Here is a 26,216-nt window from a genome sequence, read left to right as displayed (position 1 = left end):
GAATTTAAAAAAAAACATTTTTCTTTGGCCTTATCTGGGCCTGTGCCTCCTCCTATTAGAGGAGCCCCCTACCACTCCGAAATTGCACTGTCTCGATGGGTCGGTGCCCCTGCTGCATTAGTATAGGCATGGGTACCTACTCCTATTAAAATAAACCCATACCTAGTATTTGGGACGGGGTTGTTGGAGGTCAGAGTGTCATGCGGATGTTCCAACCTGCTGCACGTACGGCAGTGCTATGGGATTTTTACTCCTATATGTTTAGGTGATGGAGAATTAGATGTGCAGATTCTATAGAATATTTGACACCTTCCTTATCTTTCCCTTATTTAAAGAACATTCCTTCTAATGCGTCTCCCAATTGCTTATATCGTAACCTTAGGCAATGTCCAATACTGTAACATATGCAGGAGCTCTGCTATGCTGCACTGTTCGTTCCAGGTACATGTGAATCGACATTTGCTGAAATTTTATGGCCTTTTTTGGTTTAAAAAGTATTCCAAGAATGGTTTGCAATTATATCTCCCCTTTGACTAACTGGTAAGACTGTAAAATTTTTGTCTGCAGGCATAACCACAAACTAGCAGCATGAAGTAGTTTCAGCTTCATTAAAACAACGCAGGAAACAGAAGAGGTTGCATAAAACATTTTGCCACTTCTAAAATAAATCATTTTCTCAACTTTATTTTACAAAATCTTGACAATTTAGTCAGGAAGTAGACAGATAAATGTGTCAGGTTTTTGATTAAATGTTGTTAAGAGCTTCATATAGTATGCTAGAGGAAAAGATAGATAACCCAGTGGGGGAGTATTAGTTTGATTTACATGATGAATCATTGCATGGATTATAGAACGAAAGGTAAGAAAAGCTTGATTGCTGAAAATAGTCCTGCTGTGTGAGAAATTAGTTCCATATGTGACATTTCTCCACCATGTTTGCATGTCTCTCTGTCACCATTTATAGAAGTTTTTTATTGATGGGCGCAAATGGGACCAATAAATGAAATGAACAAATGTTTAATGCCAGTGTTACGAGTACAAGTCCCAATTTATGATAGCAACATTGATCAATGTGCCTCAGTTTATACTGACAATGTGTGCTCGGCTCTCCAGCCCCCCCTCTGAAATATGCAGCAGCACCATGCTTGCATGGGTACATATGTGCTGTACCATGCATCTGTGCAGATCTGAATGTGTTTACCAGTGCTCCAAGTTTCACAGGAACCTGAAGCACTATAACGTGCAAAGCAAGTGTGTTCACCTGCGCATTATCTGCTGACCTCAGGAACCAGACAGAAGTGTAAACAGTGGTATTGATGTGATATATCTGGAGGGTCATAGTTTCTCTACCTGTTTATAGAATCAATAAAACAATATTGCATTACCATTGAATTGGTATTGGAAGCAACCAAGTTAGAAGCAATTCTAGGGATGTGATGTGAAAATCCATATAGTAGCGAAGTCAGAAGAGTTCTACATTCCTTGTTAATGCTGATCATAAGGAGTGCTGCATGTTCTCATTCTGATGTGATAAATCTCACTGCAAGAAAGCAACTTTTTGAGGTAGGTCATTGATGTGTCTGTAGTAATGCCATCAGTATTATTGCAGTATCCTCTGGTAGAGTGCACTTAGCTTTTAAGAGTACAAAATGGTGAAAAAAATTAGAGGGCAGTCTAGTAAATGATACCAATTTTGTTTTATATTCTGGAAAAAGTTTGAATTTTCCATCCATAATTAATTGAGTTCTGAAATGCTCCTTTCAATTGTACTGTAACATTTTTGTTAGACTATTATCTAAATCGATTTTCAGAATCTTTGATGAATGGATGTTATATTTCTAAAAGAAAGTTGTCTCACCACAAAATTGCTCCAGTTGACCTTTTAACATTTAAAAACAATGGCCTAATGCTTCCTGTCTGGCTTTTCAGCTTTGTACCCAAGTATTCACTGATTAACTGACAGGGGTTTCAATTCCATGAGAACACTATGATCAGATTTTGCAGTGAGAATGTCATGCTCCATAATCACTGGATGACAGATAGGACTGTTCTTGTAAGCAATAGCTTTGGTTGTATTCTGATTTGTGTTGATCATTTAAGCTCTGTTTGCCAAAATAATATTTTGCGATAGCTGATTAAATATCTGTGAAAATGAGGAGGAAAATTTATGAAATTGATTTGCTCAGGGATGAGGAACCAATAGAGATCAGAAGAATTGGGGTGAGAGGTGAGTTGGATTGTATGTGGGATAGCATGTGAGCAGCAGAGTCCTGGCTGAGTTGGAGTTTTTCTAGTGTGGAACTTGGGAGCTTGGTGACGAAGGCTTTAGAAAAGGTGAGCTGTTATTTTGGATGTGCCAAAAATGTGGATGATTCCAAATTATTTCACTTCAATCTTGAAAGGTAAAATTTGGCACAAATTATGAATTTGTTTTCTAATTAAACCAGTCTCATTTAGTTTATAAAGAAGAGTATATATTTGAAGTGATTAGCAATCATTTGCATTATGATCTATTGTTATAATTTCATTTGCACACACAAAGAAACCTACATATCTGTCTAATCCCCTTTCTTTCTTCCCACCCAAACACCCAATGCAGACAATATTCCCTCTGGGCTATAAAGTGCCCTTCAGTTCCCAAATGTAAAACTTGGTCATCTGATCAAATGGGCTCCATATTACTGTCGAGCCTCATGTTCCCCTTTTGCACTGTATTTTCCGGGTAGTTTTATAGTGGGATTGCAATGTTCCACCAATGCCAAAGATAGGAAGGATGGCCCAGTGATCACCAGTACTTGGGTGTTGCTGGGCCAAGTTTCATAACCTGCAGCAACCTAGATACACATTCTTCAAAATGAAATAGAACCATTTGCTGAACTATCATGGGCTGACCATTATTTCCATATCAAGACCATTCATCAAGTAATTTTGGATTCTTTTTCAGAAGGTCACAATCTTGTGGTAATCTCACAATATGGGGATGATTTTCAATTGACACCTGTCCGGTTTACGTTGGAAAATGGGGCAGCTGGCAGTTGAAATGTCTTAAAATTCATTAGCCCGCTGGCCACCCAAGGCCTGCCTGATGCAATTTTCAGATGAGCCTGCAAATGGGCAGCTTGCGCTCCTGCCCGAAGAAGGCAGAAGCCATATATATAGTCCTACCCTAGTTGTAGCTTTCAGTACCAATGGGCTGAGCGTGTGCCATGCTCGTTCCACCCATTGGCACTAGGCCATGAGCAGCCTTAGCAGCAGTCCTTAAAGGGACCTCTGAAGGCCTCTCAGAAAATGGGCACTAGATTTTTCTGCGTAAATTTGTGGGGCTAGAAGGAACTGCTGGTCGCTCATCTGAAGAGCTTCTTCCATCATTCAAACTGTACATCACTTCAAAATTCAATGTTCTTTGAAATTGGCCTTGCCTGTGATTATAAAGAGACAATCCTGGGACATTTTTCTGTTTTGGAAAAAATAGTTAAACGAACAAACACTTTTCCACTTTGAGACCCCAAATAGTTACTTACCAGATATAGCACACATCTTAAAGCTCCCTCTGCATAGCACAAACCCTCCTCCCCACCACCCCCCCTCACCTCTCAAACAAAGAATACAATTTACATTATCTTAGGATTCCCATGCCAGCTATCTGAGTAAAATTTGGCAAATTAGTGCTGTATTTTATTTAGTTTTATGCCTTAGGACATAATGACCAAGGGAAATTGCTAGTGATATAATTGAGATCACCACGCTGTTCCACGGTGACTGAAAAAGGATCTTTGAAGGTGGTCAAGACCAAGTTTACTATGTTGGCCATGGCTGTTTCCTGGAAATCTGTTTCATTATAGCTTTTCTGGTAAAGATCTCCTCAGATACCTACCTAAAATGTAATTGAGTAGATAAGCCCTGAGGGAATGTTGAATCAATCGGGTTTACTGGTATGGACAGTTTAACTGCCAGGACGAATCATAGAATTTTACAGCACAGAAGTAGGCCATTCGGCTTATCACATCTGTGCCGACTCTCTGAAAAAGATATTCACTTAGTCCTAATGTCTTGCCCTATCCCCGTGCCTTTTCAATTAATAATGGGTTGATGGGCATTGTAACTAAGTGTGTCTAAATAGCTGAGCAACTGAGATACAATCCTAGTCCTAATACCGGTTGAAGATTCATTCTGCCAGGAGTGTGTGGAACAAGTCCACTCCTAGTTATTCATAAATGTTTCCGAGAGGCATTGCTGCAGCAGGGAAATCAAGCTTGTTGGTTGTTAGTGACATTACAAATGTCTCTGGCATTACAGCTGTCAGTCCCTTCTTGATTTAAATAAACCATACTTCCATATACCAGCCTACCATGTTCTCCATCATCAGTATTTTGGCCAGGATCTTGCAGTCTGTTTTTATGAGTAAGATTGGCTGATGGCACAAACTGAGGTTTCACAATCTGGTTAAGAATTGGGGTGAGCAATGCTTTGTACACAATGCCACCCTTCTTCAATGGTACTCTGAAAGCCATGGAGAATAATTTCAGCATGTTTTTCTTCTGTTATCCTCCTGTGGATTGGGATCTCTGGTTCCAACATATTGTCCTTGGTAACTTTTTTTATATATATATTATTCGTTCATGGGATGTGGGCATCGCTGGCGAGGCCGGCATTTATTGCCCATCCCTATTTGCCCTTGAGAAGGTGATGGTGAGCCGCCTTCTTGAACCGCTGCAGTCCGTGTGGTGAAGGTTCTCCCACAGTGCTGTTCGGAAGGGAGTTCCAGGATTTTGACCCAAATATTATATATTTGGGTTACATTCAGATCTAAACAACTTTGAAGCAAACTGCACATTTTAACTGCTGCCTAGATGGAAGGAGAGAAATGTATTATTGAATCATAGAATCATAGAAGTTACAACATGGAAACAGGCCCTTCGGCCCAACATGTCCATGTCGCCCAGTTTATACCACTAAGCTAGTCCCAATTGCCTGCACTTGGCCCATATCCCTCGATACCCATCTTACCCATGTAACTGTCCAAATGCTTTTTAAAAGACAAAATTGTACCCGCCTCTACTACTGCCTCTGGCAGCTCGTTCCAGACACTCACCACCCTTTGAGTGAAAAAATTGCCCCTCTGGATCCTTTTGTATCTCTCCCCTCTCACCTTAAATCTGTGCCCCCTCGTTATAGACTCCCCTACCTTTGGGAAAAGATTTTGACTATCGACCTTATCTATGCCCCTCATTATTTTATAGACTTCTATAAGATCACCCCTTAACCTCCTACTCTCCAGGGAATAAAGTCCCAGTCTGTCTAACCTCTCCCTGTAAGTCAAACCATCAAGTCCCGGTAGCATCCTAGTAAATCTTTTCTGCACTCTTTCTAGTTTAATAATATCCTTTCTATAATAGGGTGACCAGAACTGTACACAGTACTCCAAGTGTGGCCTCACCAATGCCCTGTACAACTTCAACAAGACATCCCAACTCCTGCATTCAATGTTCTGACCAATGAAACCAAGCATGCTGAATGCCTTCTTCACCACCCTATCCACCTGTGACTCCACTTTCAAGGAGCTATGAATCTGTACTCCTAGATCTCTTTGTTCTATAACTCTCCCCAACGCCCTACCATTAACGGAGTAGGTCCTGGCCCGATTCGATCTACCAAAATGCATCACCTCACATTTATCTAAATTAAACTCCATCTGCCATTCATCGGCCCACTGGCCCAATTTATCAAGATCCCGTTGCAATCCTAGATAACCTTCTTCACTGTCCACAATGCCACCAATCTTGGTGTCATCTGCAAACTTACTAACCATGCCTCCTAAATTCTCATCCAAATCATTAATATAAATAACAAATAACAGCGGACCCAGCACCGATCCCTGAGGCACACCGCTGGACACAGGCATCCAGTTTGAAAAACAACCCTCGACAACCACCCTCTGTCTTCTGTCGTCAAGCCAATTTTGTATCCAATTGGCTACCTCACCTTGGATCCCATGAGATTTAACCTTATGTAACAACCTACCATGCGGTACCTTGTCAAATGCTTTGCTGAAGTCCATGTAGACCACGTCTACTGCACAGCCCTCATCTATCTTCTTGGTTACCCCTTCAAAAAACTCAATCAAATTCGTGAGACATGATTTTCCTCTCACAAAACCATGCTGACTGTTCCTAATTAGTCCCTGCCTCTCCAAATGCCTGTAGATCCTGTCCCTCAGAATACCCTCTAACAACTTACCCACTACAGATGTCAGGCTCACTGGTCTGTAGTTCCCAGGCTTTTCCCTGCCGCCCTTCTTAAACAAAGGCACAACATTTGCTACCCTCCAATCTTCAGGCACCTCACCTGTCGCGGTGGATGATTCAAATATCTCTGCTAGGGGACCCGCAATTTCCTCCCTAACCTCCCATAACGTCCTGGGATACATTTCATCAGGTCCCGGAGATTTATCTACCTTGATGCGCGTTAAGACTTCCAGCACCTCCCTCTCTGTAATATGTACACTCCTCAAGACATCACTATTTATTTCCCCAAGTTCCCTAACATCCATGCCTTTCTCAACCGTAAATACCGATGTGAAATATTCATTCAGGATCTCACCCATCTCTTGTGGTTCCGCACATAGATGACCTTGTTGATCCTTAAGAGGCCCTACTCTCTCCCTAGTTACCCTTTTGCCCTTTATGTATTTGTAGAAGCTCTTTGGATTCACCTTTGCCTGATCTGCCAAAGCAATCTCATATCCCCTTTTTGCCCTCCTGATTTCTCTCTTAACTCTACTCCGGCAATCTCTATACTCTTCAAGGGATCCACTTGATCCCAGCTGCCTATGCATGTCATATGCCTCCTTCTTCTTTTTGACTAGGGCCACAATCTCCCGAGTCATCCAAGGTTCCCTACTTCTACCAGCCTTGCCCTTCACTTTATAAGGAATGTGCTTACCCTGAACCCTGGTTAACACACTTTTGAAAGCCTCCCACTTACCAGACGTCCCTTTGCCTGCCAACAGACTCTCCCAATCAACTTCTGAAAGTTCCTGTCTAATACCATCAAAATTGGCCTTTCCCCAATTTAGAATTTTAACTTTTGGGCCAGACCTATCCTTCTCCATAGCTATCTTAAAACTAATGGAATTATGATCACTGGTCCCAAAGTGATCCCTCACTAACACTTCTGTCACCTGCCCTTCCTTATTTCCCAAGAGGAGGTCAAGTTTTGCCCCCTCTCTAGTCGGGCCATCCACATACTGAATGAGAAATTCCTCCTGAATACACTCAACACATTTCTCTCCATCCAAGCCCCTAATGCTATGGCTGTCCCAGTCAATGTTGGGAAAGTTAAAGTCCCCTACTATTACCACCCTATTTTTCTTGCAGCTGTCTGTAATCTCCTTACATATTTGCTCCTCAATTTCCCGTTGACTATTTGGGGGTCTGTAGTACAATCCTATCAAAGTGATCTCTCCCTTCTTATTTTTCAGTTCTACCCATATGGACTCAGTGGGCGAACCCTCGGATATATCCCCTCTCACTACTGCCGTGATGTTCTCCCTAATCAAGAACGCAACTCCCCCTCCTCTCTTACCTCCTGCTCTACCTTTCCTATAGCATCTGTACCCTGGAACATTGAGCTGCCAGTCCTGCCCCTCCCTTATCCATGTTTCAGTAATAGCTATAACATCCCAGTCCCATGTACCCATCCATGCCCTGAGTTCATCTGCCTTGCCCATCAGACTTCTTGCATTGAAATAAATGCAGTTTAATCTAGACTTCCCTTGGTCTTTGCCCTGCTTTCTCAGACCATCTGTCCGGTCATGTTCTGTACACTCTCCCTTACTGCCTTTTGTTTCTGTCACCACTTTATTTCCCACTGACTTCCTGCATCGGTTCCCATCCCCCTGCCACATTAGTTTAAACCCTCCCCAACAGCACTGGCAAACACTCCCCCTAGGACATTGGTTCCAGTCCTGCCCAGATGCAGACCGTCCAATTTGTACTGGTCCCACCTCCCCCAGAACCGGTTCCAATGGCCCAGGAATTTGAATCCCTCCCTCTTGCACCATCTCTCAAGCCACGTATTCATCTTAGCTATCCTGTCATTCCTACTCTGACTAACCCGTGGCACTGGTAGCAATCCTGAGATTACTACCTTTGAGGTCCTACTCTTTAGTTTAACTCCTAACTCCCTAAATTCAGCTTGTAGGACCTCATCCTGTTTTTTACCTATATCGTTGGTGCCTATATGCACCACGACAACTGGCTGTTCACCCTCCCCCTCCAGAATGTCCTGCAGCCGCTCCGAGACATCCTTGACCCTTGCACCAGGGAGGCAACATACCATCCTGGAGTCTCGGTTGCGTCCGCAGAAACGCCTGTCTATTCCCCTTACAATCGAGTCCCCTATCACTATAGCTCTGCCACTCTTTTTCCTGCCCTCCTGTGCAGCAGAGCCAGCCACGGTGCCATGAACCTGGCCACTGCCACCTTCCCCTGGTGAGCCATCTCCGCCAACAGTATCCAAAACGGTATACCTGTTTTGGAGGGAGATGACCGCAGGGGACCCCTGCACTGCCTTCCTACTCTTCCTCTGTCTGTTGGTCACCCATTCACTATCTCCCTCAGTAATTTTTATCTGCGGTGTGACCAACTCACTGAACGTGCTATCCACGACTTTCTCAGCATCGCGGATGCTCCAAAGTGAGTCCATCCGCAGCTCCAGAGCCGTCAAGCGGTCAAACAATAGCTGCAGCTGGACACACTTCCCGCAGGTGAAGGAATCAGGGATACAGGAAGGAGCCCTGAATTCCCACATCCCACAAGAGGAACATGACACGGCGCTGGGATCTCCTGCCATGACTTAACCCTTAAATTAGCTTAAGAACAACTACAATGTCAAGAGAAAAAAAAAGGAAAGAAAAACTACTTACCACTCCCTTTAAGGAGTTTACTCCTTTAAATTGTTCTCAATTTAGAGAATGTTAACTACACTGGGGACCTTGATTCACTAAAAAATAAACGCTACTTCCTATAAGACCTGCAGACCTTCCCTTTCCTTTTACTTCAGTTACTGTAGATAAGGAGAAATACTCACCTGAACCTACTCACCAATCAGGTGCCTCCCCTGTGTCGCGTCCCGATCTGATTCCTGACGTCACTTCGAACTCGGTCGCAGCTCCGCTCGGCTCCTCTCAGCGCTCTGAAATCCCGCCTTTTATCGGACGCTCCCTCCGCTCGGCTTGGCTCCTCTCATCTGTTCTCAGCGCTCTGAAATCCCGCCTTTTATCGGACGCTCCCTCCGCTCGGCTCGGCTCCTCTCAGCGCTCTGAAATCCCGCCTTTTATCGGACGCTCCCTCCGCTCGGCTCGGCTCCTCTCAGCTGTTCTCAGCGCTCTGAAATCCCGCCTTTTATCGGACGCTCCCTCCGCTCGGCTCGGCTCCTCTCAGCGCTCTGAAATCCCGCCTTTTATCGGACGCTCCCTCCGCTCGGCTCGGCTCCTCTCAGCTGTTCTCAGCGCTCTGAAATCCCGCCTTTTATCGGACGCTCCCTCCGCTCGGCTCGGCTCCTCTCAGCTGTTCTCAGCGCTCTGAAATCCCGCCTTTTATCGTCTATTTCCATGCTCAAGATTTGAATTTTTGCCTCATCACACAATCTTTGCTAGGATTTTATCTCCTTTATCGCCTCCCTCCCTTGTGGAAAATGAGCCTATTTAAATGAGGTGAGCTTTTGTTTTTGGCTCTTCCTCACAGCCTGGAATCACACATCTGTCCAGTTGCTTGAATTGTAATGCTAGATCCTTATCTTTTTTTATGCATGCATGATATTCACTGATAAAGATTTTGAAAGAATCCCAAACTCTCAACAAACCCAAATTCTTATCCAAATATAGTTGGATTTTATCATTTAGGAATTTGTTGGTTAGCATCTACAAGTAGAGAGGGATTCAGTCTTTATTGCAATGTGCACTTACCAATTCTAACTTGGCTGTTAAGCCCAGAGAGCTAATCAAAGCATACATCTGACTTTGTGAGTCAAAAGAAATGTAGAGAATATATTGCAAGTGCAGGGTAAAAATATTAATCTCTATTGATTCTAGGTAAAAGCCTCCAAATGTCAAACCAGCCCAACTCCTGCTTCTTGCCTTCGGAAGATCCAATCTTTCTTTGGGATTATTCGAACTATAGGCCTGGATTTTTACTCCACGACTTGGAGAGTGGGGGTTGGGAGCGGGGGAGGACATTTCCCGTCAGTATGAGTTACCCAGACATCCTGACTTCAGGATGTCTTTTAAATTTTTTCAACAGGTTTCCTGCGCGACAGCCAGCCAGATATGACAGGCTAGCTGCCTGTCGGGCAGGAAAGCAGCCTGGGAGTGAATGCCACGTAAGTCTGACGTCGGAGGGCGTGGGGCAGGTCTTCGGGGGGATATAGGGGTGTCAGAGATCGTGGGGTGTGGGGGTCGGAGACATCGGGGATGTCTGACATCGTGTGGGGGGTGCTGTAGGTATATCGAGGGGCTTGGACATCGTGGGGGAGGTCAGACATGGTGGTGGGGGTCGGCCAATCGCGTGTGTGAGATCATGGCTGGTAATCTTGTTGGGTCTGGAGGAAACTCCTGCTCCTTCTGGCCCACAAGCTGTGCAGTAAAGACACTCACCCATTGATCTGGACCTTCTCGCCTCCACTTGCATGGTGAGAATTAGAAGGCCCAGGAATGCTGGCTCCTAGGAGTTAGAAATAAAAAAGGCACACAGCCTCCTTTAAAAGATTTTACTGACCGACCTGCCTCCTGAGGGCGGGTTGATCGCCCGCCTCCGTTAAAACCGGAAGTGGGCAAGCTGGGGGTTGGGTATTACATTTGTACAACTATTACTCCCATAATCATGATAGATGATGTGTTTAGGATTGTCTTGTGAACAACAGTTCACCCTGTACCCGGGATCAGTGTTTAAAATGGAATTTGTAATTTGTATTCATTCACAGCCCTGCTTGACCTTTTGACCCAGCCATCTAGCCTTTGTTCTGCCTTCTTTCTCGTACCTGCACATCTATCACTATCCCAAAATCTGTGCTACCCTTGATCTCCATCTCCATATCCCCCTCAGCCACAAATTTCTCAACTTCTGTCTCCCATGCATCTTTTGGCTGATGTATTTCTCCACGTTTTCCAACATTTCCCATAACCACATCTCATTTGACTCTTTCCTCATCTTATTTCCCCCATGCTCTCCCTCCCACAATTTCCCTATGTCATATTGCTTCAAAATATCTCCCTCATTTTTTTCTCTCTCTCTCTTCTCCTTCGAACACCAAAAGAAAAGAACTCCAAATGCTCTAAAACATAGAATACTGAAAAAACGGCAGGCCAGTCAGCATCTGTAATGAGAGAAGATACTAGTTAACATTTTGGAAAAGATCCAGCTCTTTTTTATATGGAGAGATCTGCTATGTATTTCCATTATATTTCCTGTTTTGTTTCTCTGTCTAGATTTCTTGTTGACTCTCCCTCTGTAATATTCTCTCTTTCTGTACCCACAGTGTGCAACAATCTCTCTCTCTCTCTCTCTCTCTCTCGTCCAGAAGCCTGTGTTTTCAATTATTTTAAGTTCATGTTCATTAGAGCAAATTGAGATGATTGCATTAATTTGAATAATATTTTGTGTGATCTCCGTCCACTTCTCAGTAAAAGCATTTCCTCCTCAGTACCAGATCAGGAACCTTTGTTACTGTACTTGTCCTCCTCAAGAGGAATTGTCAATTTTGTTGATTTGCTTATTAAGCGAATTTTCAATCTAAAATTAAAGCCAGTTAACAATCTATCCAGATGTATCTGTGGGTTTTTCAAAAGTAAATTGAAATAGATTGGATGCAGTCAAATTTAAAAGAACTGATTCCGTGTATGCAGTTTGTATTTGAGAGCTTTAAACATTGCCTACATGTTAATTACTGACCATTTCTGACCTTTCACCTTCAGGTTACTTTCTGACCTTTCTGGCGCCTGTGAACAATATCACTATAGTACAAGGCCAGACAGCGACTTTGTACTGCAAAGTTGCAGGCAACCCACTACCAAACATAAAATGGCTGAAAAATGATGCACCGGTTTTTCAAGAGGCAAGACGGATTACAATAAGGAAAACAGAATACGGTTCTCGACTGCGAATTCAAGATCTGGATACAACTGACACAGGCTACTACCAGTGTGTCGCATCTAATGGCAATAAAACCATCACGGCTACTGGGGTGCTATATGTGAAACTTGGTAATTAATATATATCTTAAAAATTGTATATATACACAGTAGAACCTTGACTACCTGACCTAATATGCATCCTCCCTCCCACGTGGATAATGTAAATTAGTCAATAAATAGAGTTCACAGATTACACTGCTAATTGCTCCTCTCATAGAATCATAGAAAATTTATGTCACACAAGGAGGCCATATGGCCCATCGTGTCCGCGCCAGCCAAAAATGAGCCACCCAGCCTAATCCCATTTTCCAGTAGCCATGTTGGTCATGACATGCAGGTGCACATCCAGTTACATTTTTTAATGAGTTGAGGGTTTCTGCCTCTACCACCCTTTCAGGCAGTGATTTCCAGACCCCCACCACCCTCTGGGTGAAAACATTTTTCCTCAGCTCCCGTCTAATCCTTCTACAACCACTTCAAATCTATGCCCCCTGGTTATTGACCCCTCTGCTAAGGGAAATAGGTCCTTCCTATCCACTCTGTCTAGGCCCCTCATAATTTTCTACACCTCAATTAAACCATCCTTTAGCCTCCTCTGTTCCAAAGAGAACAACCCCAGCCCATCTAACCTTTCCTTGTAGCTAAAATTCTCCTGGCAACATCCTTGTAAATCTCGTCTCTAGTGCAATTACACCCTTCCTGTAATGTGATGACCAGAACTATACAAAGTAGTCAAGCTATGGCCTAACCAGTGTTTTATACAGTTCCAGCATAACCTCCCTGCTCTTATATTCTGTGCCTCGGCTATTAAAGGAAAGTATTCCATATACTTTCTTAACCACCTTATGTACCTGTCCTGCTACCTTCAGGGATCTGTGGACATGCACTCCAAGGTCCCTTTGTTCCTCTGCAGTTCTCAGTATTCTCCCATTTATTGTGTATTCCCCTGCCTTGTTTGCCCTCCCCAAATGCATTGCCTCACACTTCTCTGGATTGAATTCCATTTGCCACTTTTCTGCCCACCTGACCAGTCCATTGATATCTTCCTGCAGTCTACAGCTTTCCACCTCACTATCAACCACACGGCCAATTTTTGTATCATCTGCAAACTTCTTAATCATGCCCCTACACTTAAATCCAAATCATTAAGATATATCACAAAAAGCAAGGGGCCTAGTACTGAGCCCTGCAGAACCCCACTGGATACAGCCTTTCAGTGACAAAAACACCTGTCGACCATTACCCTTTGCTTTCTGCCACTGAACCAATTTTGGATCCAACTCTCCCTTGGATCCCATGGGCTTGCACTTTTTTGACCAGTCTGCTATGTGGGACCTTGTCAAAAGCCTTGCTAAAATCCATGTGGACTACATCAAATGTACTACCCTCCTTGTTACCTCCTCAAAAAATTCAATCAGGTTCATCAGATACGACCTTCCCTTAACAAATCCACACTGACTGTCCTTGATTACTCCATGCCTTCCTAAATGACGGTTTATCCTGTCCCTCAGAATTGATTCCAATAATTTGCCCACCACCGAGATTACACTTCGGCCTGTAATTCGTCGGTCTATACCTCGCTCCCTTTTTAAACAATGGTACAACGTTAGCAGTCCTCCAATCTTCCGGCACCACCCCTGTATCCAGTGAGGGTCGGAAAATGATGGTCAGAGCCTCCGCTATTTCCTCCCTTCCTCTTGTTGTTCTTCCTCCCACACACCTTAATCCTCTACAGCAGTACATCCTCTGTTGCTCTGCTATTACCAGCAAGATCAGCTGGTGCAGGAACAACTGATTTATCAGACCACCTGCTGAATCAAAGCTCTTCCACCTATCCGGACGTGAAACTAGCGACCAGACTAGTCACAGACCCAGGACCAAGAACTGAAAATGATTCCCTGATGCAAACCATAGCAACCCCCACCCTCCAATCACCCAATTCTGCAGCTTTGAGAGCTGCATTGCAGAAGATGCAGGCAGGATCACTGGACATGAGTGAATTCTGCCTTTAGTGCTCCCTTCTCTAGCTGGGATGGCCATGGTCAGAGCAGTGTTTTGGCCAGCACTCTTACTCTGTGGTAAGACCAGTGGTTAGAGCCATAGGCAGATAGTTTTATCACTTTTGAGCTGATTGATCAGCTTTTCTGGCTGGATTAGAACAGTGGAAAAATAAATGCTGGCAGCCCTGATTCCTGGTCTGTTAAGACAATTCTTGCAAAAAACTCTGTCAGAAGCCAAGTTTCGTTGTGCTTTAGTACCCTGTGTACTAACTTACAATATACTTTATTATATTAGATGGACTGAGAAAGTACCATGTCCTTCTTCATTCAGCATCCTCCACACAGTAAAGCCCAGTTTGTTTGCTTGTGGGGAAGCTACGTGTTATTCACATACCTAAAAATGTCATCAATAGGTTGCAGATAGGAAGGGCCACGTGGTCATCTAATCATATAAAGCCCTGGCACTTGCATCTTAGAGCCCGTTTACTGCTCTTTGTATCAGACCTGCTGTTGCCAAATTGGAACAATGTTTTAAATCTATTTACAAGAGTAGGTTACATTATACAGGCCTTAAGAGTATCAATATGTTATGTTTCCAAAACAGAACAGTTTTTTCTTTTTCAGATTCTTAGCCAGTGCCAAATAGTCAATGAATTTGCAAATAATATCTGTAAACCAAGTTGTCTTTATTGCATTAAGCATTTGAGAAACAACAAAAAAATAATCACCAGCATTAGCAAAGAAACTATTAGTTTACCAGGTGACCTGAAGACATAAGACATCAGCCATCCTACGTCATGTAAACTCTATAGGGATAACAATTTATCTGGTTGCTTTGTGTGATGACGTCGTGATTGCTTTTGTAAAGATTTCGTCCATTTGTTAATCTTAAAGGATGTGTTTACAATTTTGCTGGAAATACCAAACTGAATCATTCAGAACAAAATGATGAGCACAGTAAGCCGAAGAAATTCAGTCATACCTTGGACGGCATTGCCGAAGATCATTGGCACCTAATGGTGTCAAGGACTCCACTGCAACTGTCAATGCCAAGGGCGTGCTGGCATTTGGTAACACTCAAGATGCACAGATCGTAATTGGCATTAATGGCTCACATACAACACTCAGTGCTGAGGACTTCCTGGTTCCAGTTGCTTAGAGGGAATATTTGTATTAACTGGTGCCAACTATTATGCAAGGAAAGACTCATCGCATTCAATCCCTCCAAGGACATAGCTATTTAGCACCATGGAACTTTTTTCGGATAGGGATTCTCTAGTTAAAAAAAAGACCCTGGTCCCACCCAAGAAGAGACCTCTCGTTTCCTTGAAGCAGACAATATTTTTATAGGGATGGTCCAGACACTCCGTTAAACTAAAAAAAAAACAAAAGTACCTCCAAATGATCCAGGATCCATATTCTCAGATCCTCTGTGGGGCATGAATAGCTTATCATGAGCATGGCCTATGTCCACATTACCTTCAGTGGAGGCACCCACCCTACCCTGACATATCCACATGCTCCCTCTTAGGAGTAGGATTGAAGATAATGCAAATCTGATAGTATGCACCTGGGTTGCAGATTACTTTGCATGACTGATTAAGATCTCTTAGCAAGATTCTCTAATCCTTAGAAGAAACAACAAAAGTCATGATCCCATTAGTAGTGAGGCATACCATATCTTTACAGTGGAGAACCAAAGGCCAACCCAAGAATTTCCCTATCAACCTTTAGGTGATTGGGAATAGGACATCAGAGGGAGAAAGGAAGAGAAAGAGAAGATGCTGATAACTTTCCGAAGGCAGATTTGCTGCACTAAAGATGTTTTTAAATCCTGAGTGATACATGTTCGTGGCACTGGCTCCTGACATGTGGATCTTGCTTAACCAGTTGCAAGTCGAATGTGAACTTGTCAGTATTAGGTACGGCCAGAGGTGGGAAGACCTGGTAAATACAGAGAGGGATTTAATATGCGTCTCTCTCAAAACCTCACTGCATTTATTCCAGCAGTTTCCAGCCTAGGAGCGGAATCCAACATCCACATCTCGTGTAGATCATTTCAAACAATTTTCATGAGGTTTGTTGTGGTCACAAGGGTCTGGGTGTTTGCATCAAGGCTGATGATAGAAGAGGGCAAAGCTTAAAGGTAAAAGGTGCTGGTGTTTGGCCTCTCCTTGGCGCTTAGGGTTTTCACAATGTGCCAGTTTGTGGGTGCAGCATGTCTCAGATCCAACATATCTACATCTGCCCATATCTGAGATGACTTGCTCAGCAGAGCCCTGTGCCTGAGGCCATGCAGCAGATATTCATTACTGACCAGGAGCTGGGTTTTATCGTCTCTTAACGCCCCAACTCCTCTTCCTAGCCCCCATGATTGTCAGTGGTTCTCTCCTCATACTGGCCCATTGCTCAAAAACACACCCTTTACCTTTCGATCCTTGCTAACTACTTCCCCATTTCCTCTCCTCTCCAAGGTCCTGAACATATTGTTGCCCTCCCTTTCATACCCATCTGTCTCCTAACACTGTTTGAAGCCCTCCAGTCCAGTTTGCACTTCTCCCAAAGTGCTGAAATGGCCCTAACCAGAGGCACAAATTGCATTCTCTGTGACTATGGTGCATTATTCCTTCTCATCCTCCATCACCTCTTTGCAGCAATCAACATGGTCAAACATACATTCATTCTCCAGCATCTCTTCTCCATTGTGACACTGCCCTCACTTGGTTCCACTGTTACCTATATGAACATAGCTGGAGCATCTCCAGCAATGGTTTCCTTTCCTACCATTGCCCCTGGAGATTCCCAAGCATCAATCCTTGGCCCTCTCTTCCTTACCTACATGCTAACCCTTGGTGACATCATCTGCAGATGCGTACAATGATGATACCCAGCTGTACCTCTTCACCTCTCCCACTTCCTCTATTGCCCCTGTGCTGTCAGATTGCTTGTCTGACATCCAGTTTTGGATGAGACTTGATTCCCCAAAGCTCAAGATTGGGAAGAGCAAACCACCATTTTTAGTCTCTGCCACAAACTCCGCTCTCTTGTCACTGATTCCACCTCCTACCCAGCCATTGCCTGAGGCTGAACTAGACTTTTTGCATCCTTGTTTGACTCTGAGCTGAGTTTCCAAACCCATGTACTCTGCAAAGTCCACCTGCTTTCACCTCTGTAACATAGCCCCGCCACATCTGTTTGAGGCTGAATCCTTTATACATGCCTTTGTCACCTCCAGACTTGATTATTCCAATGCTTTCCTTGCTGGTTCACCATCCTCCACCTTCCAAAGATTCAACCAAATCCCAACCTCTGCTACTCTTGACTACTCTTCAAATGTTCTTAATTGGCTGTAAAGCTCTTTGGGACATTCTGAGGTTGTGAAAGATGCTATATAAATGCAAACCTTTCTTTCTTATCCTGTCTTTCACCAAGCCCTACTTGCCCATCACCCCTGTTTGAGCTGATTTTTTTTGGTCCCCATTCCCCATTGCTTCACATTTAAAATCCTCATCCTGGTCTTTGAATCTCTCCCTATCACATAACCTTCTCAGCACCTAAAATCCCCCACCTACCGAATTCTCCGTTCCTTGGATTCCAGTCTCTTATGCACTTCCACCCCTCACCCCATCATTGGCAGTAGAGCCTTCAGCATCCAAGGTCCCACTCTGGAACTTGCTTCCTAAAACCTCCACCTCCCCACTTCCCTCTCCTCCTTTAAGACCCTGCTAAAAACCCACCTCCTCGTCCAAGCATTTGCTCGCTCCTCCGAATCTCTCGTTTCTTGGCTCAGTGTCAGCTTTTCTCACATTTATCTGTGAAGTGCCTTGGGATGATTTCTTTGTTAAAGAAGCGATATAAATGCATTATTATTGGTGATGGTGGTGAAAATATTAACAACTATGAGAAATACCAGCTGCAACCCAGGCAAGATCTAACATTTTTACAGGTATTATTTTTGACTACCTGTTTCATGACTGCTTCATGGACAGGTTCCTGTAATTATTTGCTTTAAATTAAGAAATTGATACTCCTTTCTATGGGAGTGAGACAAGTATCTACAGTATTCCTCTTGGCAAGGCATTTTCTACAATTTTAAACCAGTCAACCAGTGGGCAACAAATGATCAGGATTAAAACCATTACAGAGATTCAAATTAATTTGCTATTTTATGATATCAAAATAAATCTCAATGTGGGCCTATAAAAGTATCTGAATAAAAGAAAAGTCTTGCTAGTTAAATTGTTATTTAACTGTGTTGGTGCAGTTGTTCCATACAACAAAAGTGTCAAGAATTACATTACACTGGTTAACTCATGCAATGTATTACAATAGTAATGTTAAAATGATGTCAATTCAAACCACCATTGAACGATGGCTTCCTCCTGCATTCCATAACCATAAAACAGCTTCTGCTGATACCCATCATGAAGTGGACTGGGATTCCCAATAGAATACCTCTGTTACACAAAAGCGCACATTTGGCATGTTGTTCAAAGAATTGGAAGATGGTCCCTTTGAGACGTTACCAAGCCAATGAGCACAAGCTAGAAGTTGAGCACAAGGAGTTAACTTCCTTGAGCCAAAAGCCTTTTCTAGTGTTTCTTTTACCTCTGAAATAAATTTTAAAAATTTTAATACACTTTAGGTTGCTATCTTATATGATCAAACCTTTTAGTTATTATTCCACTGATTTGAAATAATCAGCAACCTGCTGTCCTGTTTGGTAGTGGAAAAGGCAGCAGTGACTTTGGAATTACAATTTCCAGAGCATCCCAACAGCATTCTCTGCACCCTTTGGACTATGTAGAGATAGAAGAGAACTCAACATCCGTAACAGCAATTTACCCTGTTTCAGTTCTGCAACCGCAGATAGGATCCAATAAACATTTTATTTAAATCTGAAGCTCATACCATCAGAGTCGAGAACCTCTCCAGTAATAGTCTCTGGAGTATGGACCACTTATGTCATCTTTTATAATGGATAACTTGACTACGTATCAACAGAAGATTATTCTACTCCAATGAAAAATAAATTCTACTGAGCAGTTTGTTGTTGGACAATCGCTAAACTTTGCAAAAAAAAAAGAGCTGCCCCTTTTAGTTACACTAGCACACAGGCTTTTGCAATTTTTGTTTGGTGTGGAGCATTGCAAAGCATGATATATATTTGTCCTATTTACATGACTGTCTAATGAACAACCTCTGGGACCATTATTCACCGACGTAATGTAGTTACAGATCAGTTAGATGAATGGAACCTGCCCATAGTTAAGTCTCTATTATTTTGGAGCAAAGTTGCCCTCATTGTGATGTGCTTGAGTTGTGTTTCATCTGGAAATGAGATAAGAAAGATGATTATTGGAATGTTAAGATGTTTGGGAGATTAGTCGTACCTTGGTCAATAATGCCTGCCATTTTCCAAGAACGCCCAAAGGATAATGTTAGAGTACCGAGTCAGATCAGCAAGTGCACCATCGCAATTCATGCCCATTGAAAATATTCAATTGTGGAGTTTTGGAAAACCCTCCATAACCAAGCTTTACCCAAAGTAAAGGATTGGGGACATATAATTTCTTGTTTCTTAATCAACATTTGCAGCAGAAGTACAGAAGTTATAGTCTTATCCCATTGAACAAGCTGCTTTTATGTTTAAATTAAATTTCATATACCTGACTTTAGACAAATATTATTAATATATTAAGCAACAGTCATATAGTGCTAAAACACTCTATCTCAAAGAGCTGGCAATAATGCCAGTACCATTGCAGTAGCCTGTAGACATTCACCTTGCATAGGGGACACTATCTTTGAAATTTAACCCTGGTGAATGCTGACCGAACAGAGACTTGAATTGAGGTGCTAATTGCTAATCAAATTTTCCTATAGCCTCGTACAAACTCAGCAACTGTAGTTAAGCAAAGAACGGGTATCTCTGATTAAACGTCAAGGTGATGATTAGTGACCCGGAGAGATTTTATTGGTACACTAGACAGTCTGGGAGAGAGTGATGGAGACAGAAAAAAAAGATGTGTTGAGCTTTATTGCTGGTATTGTGTGGAGACATTTAGGATTGATAATTGACCTGTCTGTTTCCCTGCATTATAAAATATTTTGTGTAAATGAAAAATAAACTTGTCTCTATTCTTTTCATAACAAGAGTGAAAGAGCCATATACTGGAGGGTCGTATTTTATATTTTTATTTTAGTTTAACACTTCGCTCAGTGCTGAAGTCTGAAGTAGGTACTTGGCAGACAGTACTCCCACATCACTCTGTAATTTTTAAATACCTATGACTTTGAGGCTAGAGGACATTGAAGGCTTGAGTGGCCCCACTAAAAAAGGTAGCTTGTGACTGGGAAACCTAAAATTAAAAAAAACAGGCCTTCCTGTGAACTGGTTATATTGTGAATGGCCATTGTTTTGCACATGAGCAGGGCTGGTTGGGACATTTTGGCCAGAGTGTATGAACGGAATAGCAAACCCATGTTGTTGCATCATGATATCATTAGAGAGATAATGGAGAATGGTATGAATGTAAATAATATAACAAGTTATCCAGTGCTTACTGTAGTAAAGCTTATTTATGGATTGTTCATATGGAAGTCTTTGCAAATGAGATTTCACAGTTACTTTTGCATGTAACTTAATTGCAAGTGGCATAGTACATTAGAGCATCATTGTGCAAGACTGTATAATAGAAGGTCACTGGTTCCATCCCCAACTTCATTCTGATCTTGAATTGTTTAGAAAGATGTTTAGTGGAGCTGAGATATTATCCTGTGGTAGGGGGGACAATCTTGAGGAAATTACTCTGGAAGGTAAATACCCTTGAGACGGAAAGATGGTATGGATCAAATATTATTTAAACAATATGTTTTTAATATATTTTGTCAAATCTTTTAACTTGTCAGGGTATTAATTTTGATTCTGTTCTATTCCTTTCTTGTAGGTCAGTCTCCAACTCACAGTCCACATCGCAGTTCACAGTAAGTACTGCTCGCTGATGAGTCAATTTGAAAAAAATGTTTTTTGCAGATCTTCAGATTATGTCAGTGCATTTTGTAGGATTTAACCTTTTGAGAACAAAAGACCTTTATTTATATTTTCCTTCACTCCTCTATTTAGAATATTTCCAAAAATGTGCTGTGACACATAGAATGAGGCTCTTATTTATGATGTTGCATTATTTTTAAATACTTATTCATCTCCTTGGTGGTGTTAAGTCAAAAATAAAATTATCTTTTGATGTAACTGTTTGCATTTCTGCACTCTTTTAACTCTCTGTCTTCCATTCTTTCTATCTCCTACTCTTTCTGTCTCCTTTCTCTTTGTATGCCTTTCACACATTTTGTCTGTCTCTGTATACCACTCATGAATGTTCCTTTACAGATTTACTTTTTAAAAAAATCTTGTACCTTTGTTTTAAAGCTCAGGAACATAATTAGATAGCAGCCAACATGTACTGGATTGGAGGTGGTACAGGGACTAGGTTTTGGGGAAATGGGGAGGAGAGGTTGTCCAGGAGCTGCAGTACATGTAGGTGAGATAGAGAAACTGTGAGCTGGGGCCTGGGCTCAAAGAGTGTTGGGGATGGCAGCTGATTTTAGGAAGGAGAAGGAAGGAGGCTGCTGCTGGGAGAGCACAGGGGATGGATTTAAAAGGCTGTATTGTTCTCATCTGGCAATCAAATTCCATTCGCGATCAGAAGAGGGAGAGATACTATTAAGTTTATTTCAATTCAGTGTTTCAGCATTAAAATAACATAAACCTGTGAATTGGGGTATCACAGTACTGCAGTTGACCTACTCTCCATGTGGGGAAACACCTTTCCTTCCTGTGGCACCTTCCCACAGTGGTACAGTTGAGGTTGTGAATTTATTATACAGGGAATTGCAGGTGTTCCAACATACTGCTCCTTCTCTGTTTTCTCTTCTCCCCCCACCCCACCCCCCGACCAAGATAAAATATTTGTAACACTGCTAGCAGTTCAAAATATTTGCCCCTGTGGTAGAAACTGTTTAGTGCCATAATACAGCACAAAATAGGTTTACATCTCTGTCTTTTGCTACATTTACTCACCTTCAATATTCTGGAAAATGTATTTTGAGGGAAAAGTTCCTAAACGGTTTTGAAGAAGTAACAATATGTTGTAGTTTTTATTTTGTAGTTATTGATTTGTATTCTTTCTAATCATAAGATTACTGCATTGGTTTTATTTTGTATTAAAATATCCCACTGGGGATGGGACCTTTTAAAATGAATGGTTCAGTCTTAACACCATGGAGTCACTGTAACGAGTTTGTGTGGTCATTTTTCTGTTTGAGCAAAAATATTCTGAAACAAATCCTCAGTCCTTCAATGCTGCTTACTTTTTTCTTTGGTTTCAAAGCCTTGGGTTAATTCTTTCATTAAACAGACTTTGTTTAGTGCAGCTGGTGCCCTCAAACTGCCAAATGGTTTTTGTTGGTTTTGGCAGCTTCCACATCTGACAGCACGGCAACGACCAGACTCAAAATGGACAGAATTTTGGACTACTAGGTGTCCAAAAGGGCAACGGGATAAGGCTGAAACAAAGGCTTCATTTCATTCGCGTGTAATTCAGCTCCACAAGGAGAGATGAAATGTATGCATAGTACTTGCCAAAATTAACTTTATTATAATACATTTTACAGAAGTGGAATGGCACCAGTTTTGTGGTATGGATTTGTCTCCTGGAACATGATTAATTGCCCCATTTATGTTGAGCAATCACTGAGTGCGGCTGGTTGTATTTCTCAATTTTTCTATGTTTATACTGTAGGGTAGTTTCAGAGCCCTGGCGTAGCAACATTGGAGTACCTGTGCAAATTTAGGCTTATGCTGTTCAAGAGTCGTGAATGCAGCTTTACATAAGAACATAAGAGACAGGAGCAGGAGTAGGCCATTTGGCCCTTCGAGCCTATTCCGCCATTCAATGAGATCATGACTGATCTTATTCTGGCCTTAACTCCACTTTCCTGCCTGTTCCCCATATCTTTTGACTCCCTTGCTGATCAAAAATTTGTCTAACTCAGCCTTGAATATATTCAATGACTCAACCTCCACCGGTCTTTGGGGCAAAGATTTCCAAAGGTTCACAACCCTCTGAGAGAAGAAATGTCTCCTCATTTCCATCTTAAATGGGTGATCCCCTTATTCTGAGACTATGCCCCCTAGTTCCAGATTCCCCTATGAGGGGAAAGATCCTCTCAGCATTTACCCTGTCAAGCTCCCTCGGAATCTTATATGTTTCAATAAGATCTCATCTCATTCTTCTAAACTCCAGTGAGTATAGGCACAACCATCTCAATCTTTCCTCATAAGAAAACCCTTCCATACCCGGAATCAACCTAGTGAACCTTCTCTGAACCACCTCCAATGCAAGTACATCCTTAAATAAGGAGACCAAAACTGTACATAGTACTCTAGGTGTGGTCTCACCAGTAACCCTGTACAGTTGTAGCAAGACTTCCTTGCTTTTATACTCCATCCCTCTTGAAATAAAGGCCAATATTCCATTTGCCTTCCCAATTACCTGCTGCACCTGTATGCTAACTTTTGTGTTTCATGTATGGGGACACCCAAATCCCTCTGTATCACAGCATTCTGTAGTCTTTCTCCATTTATATAATACTTTGTTTTTTTATTCTTCCTATCAAAGTGAATGACTTCACATTTTCCCACATTATACTCTATCTGCCAAATTTTTGCCCACTTGCTTAACCTATCTATATCCCTTTGCAGACACTTTGGCCCCGATATTACCAGGGAGGTGGGATGGCAGCAGGGGGGGAGCGACTGGGCGCGTGGGTAACCCGCCCAGTAAAATCCGTCCGTTCCCCACGCGATCACGGTTAAATTGAAGCCACTTACCGTGGCTTCCGGGTTTCCTGTCATCAACCTGCGCAGCGGGCAGACTGCGCACCCGCATCACAGGCTGTCAGCTGGAGGAGCTCTATTTAAAGGGACAGTCCTTTACTGCTCCTGCAGCAAAGAACTAAAATTATAGAATGGAGCAGACCAGGGGAATGGCTGCTCCCAGATTTACCAATACCTCACTCCAGATCCGACTAGATGGAGGAGGGATATTTTCTACCCAGCGGACGGGAGGAAGTGGCCTGCCTCTGCCACCAAAAAGGCCTGGCTCGAGGTGGCAGAAGAGGTCACCAGCAGCAGCAACGTCTCCCACACATGGATCCAGTGCAGGAAGCGCTTCCACGACCTAACTAGGTGAGCCAAAGTGAGTACACTTACTCATTCTTCTACATTCCATCTTCCACATCACCGCCCCCACCCCACAACTCCTTCTGCACTGCCAACACTACTGGATCGCATCACTCCTCACACCCACTCAACGCTCATCCTCAACTCACCTGCTCTTCCTCAGCACTTCCTCACCTCCTCATTAGTCACCCCACCATTACCACTCAACCCAATCCTCATACAGTATCATGGCTCTGTCTCATACTTGCCCTCTGATGCATCTCTTTCACGGTCAGCCTCACCCAAACCAATGCATTCAGCGGTTGGCCACGTCACCATCCCTCACTCACGCCTCTCTACTTTCTCTCCTTATAGGAGAAGAGAGCCCAGAATGCACGGGAGAGGGCGAAGACCGGAGGGGGTCCGCAACATCTGGTCGTCCTCATGGATGCGGAGTAGGAGGCTCTTGAACTAAGCCGCACCCTCGAGTGTCTGTCCATCGGGCACGCCGAGATTGCCACCCGACAAACGGCTGGTGACAGAACTTTAACATTTGCTATTGTGAGTGCTGAATGTTGTTAACGTGCCTTGCCATCTTCAGCACTTCAACATCTGTCATCATGCTTAATATTGCCTTCTGTTCCCTTACAGTGCCTTCAGCGACCGCCTCGATGGCGGAGGGCGATTTCTCGGAGGACCTGCCAGCCTCTGAGGGGGCACTGTCACATCTGAGTGAGCCATCCACCAGAGCAGATACACACACCTCGGTGGGTTCCCGTCCTCACTTAGTTGGGGTCGCACATGATGAGTCACCACACACGTGAGTACGAGCAGACACTGGTGGCAGGAGCAGCTGTGGAGAGTCCACGTCGGTGGGAGCACTCTTCTCCAGGCTCTGCTCAGCTGGGGGCCATCCTTTAAAAGGAGAATGATCGAGGGGCAGCAGCACATTTGCGAGGTGCTGGAACAGGTGTCACACGCACTCTCCACAATCGTACAGAGGATGGAGGAGTCCAACTCCTGCATGAGTGGAATAGTGGCACAGGTACAGGAGAGAATCTCCGAGATATTGTCACAGGGACGTAAGGGCATCTCTGAGATAGTGTCGCGGGTAAGTGCGGGAATGTCTGCTTTGGAGGGAAGGCTAGCCTCCATGGAGCTTCAAGCAGTGCTCACCAATGAGTCCATTGAGGCCCTGACAATGGCCCTTCGGACTCAGGATGAGCAACTTTCTGCCACCTTAAACAGGCAGGCAGATACTTTGGCACTGGCCTTACAAGGCTTCACACATGTCCTCCAAACTGTTGTCCAGCAGGGTGGTGGGAGTGATGTGGGCCTGGCCCAGGAGAGGGATGATGGCGAAAGGGGACATGGAAGTGGTGACGCCACTCAAAGCGCTCCCACATCTCACCCATTGTCCCCCTCTCAACCAGTACCCACAATGCTGCCTCCACTCCAGGTGGCCGAGTCTGCCTCTGCACAGGTGCAGATGGAGCAGTCTTTGGAGGGGCCCTACGGGCACCAAAACCCAGAGGGCATAGGCCCAAAATATCTGATTGGTCAGGGCATGAACAAGAGCAACCTGCCACTACCTCTGCTGCAGCCACAGGGGAAGCACCACGTAGGAGTACTTGTTAGCGTAAGGCGAAGGTTTTGTGAGCACAAAGGGGATGCACAAGGGTGTTTGACGGTTTGTCCTGTTTTTTATTTATATTTGATTTTTGTTAATGGCACATTAAATATTATTATTGTCACCACTACCGCCACGTCATGGCCATTCTTCACTGGCTTGTGTAATAAGTCC

The 26,216-nt window shown here is 43.4% G+C and overlaps 1 protein-coding gene across 2 annotated transcripts in view; it reads left to right on the top strand.

Annotated features, from left to right (window-relative positions):
• ror2 (receptor tyrosine kinase-like orphan receptor 2) overlaps positions 1-26,216 on the top strand; it is a 346,535-nt gene that overhangs the window by 275,994 nt on the left and 44,325 nt on the right. For both annotated transcript variants that reach the window (XM_067983246.1, XM_067983245.1), the window contains exons 7-8: positions 11,972-12,259; positions 21,141-21,177. In XM_067983246.1, the coding sequence (XP_067839347.1) occupies positions 11,972-12,259; positions 21,141-21,177 (325 nt within the window). The remainder of the gene's footprint in view (positions 1-11,971; positions 12,260-21,140; positions 21,178-26,216) is intronic.

The sequence above is a fragment of the Heptranchias perlo genome, chromosome 4, assembly GCF_035084215.1.
Source record: "Heptranchias perlo isolate sHepPer1 chromosome 4, sHepPer1.hap1, whole genome shotgun sequence".
Taxonomy (NCBI): domain Eukaryota; kingdom Metazoa; phylum Chordata; class Chondrichthyes; order Hexanchiformes; family Hexanchidae; genus Heptranchias; species Heptranchias perlo.
This window is presented reverse-complemented; position numbering and strand designations above follow the sequence as displayed.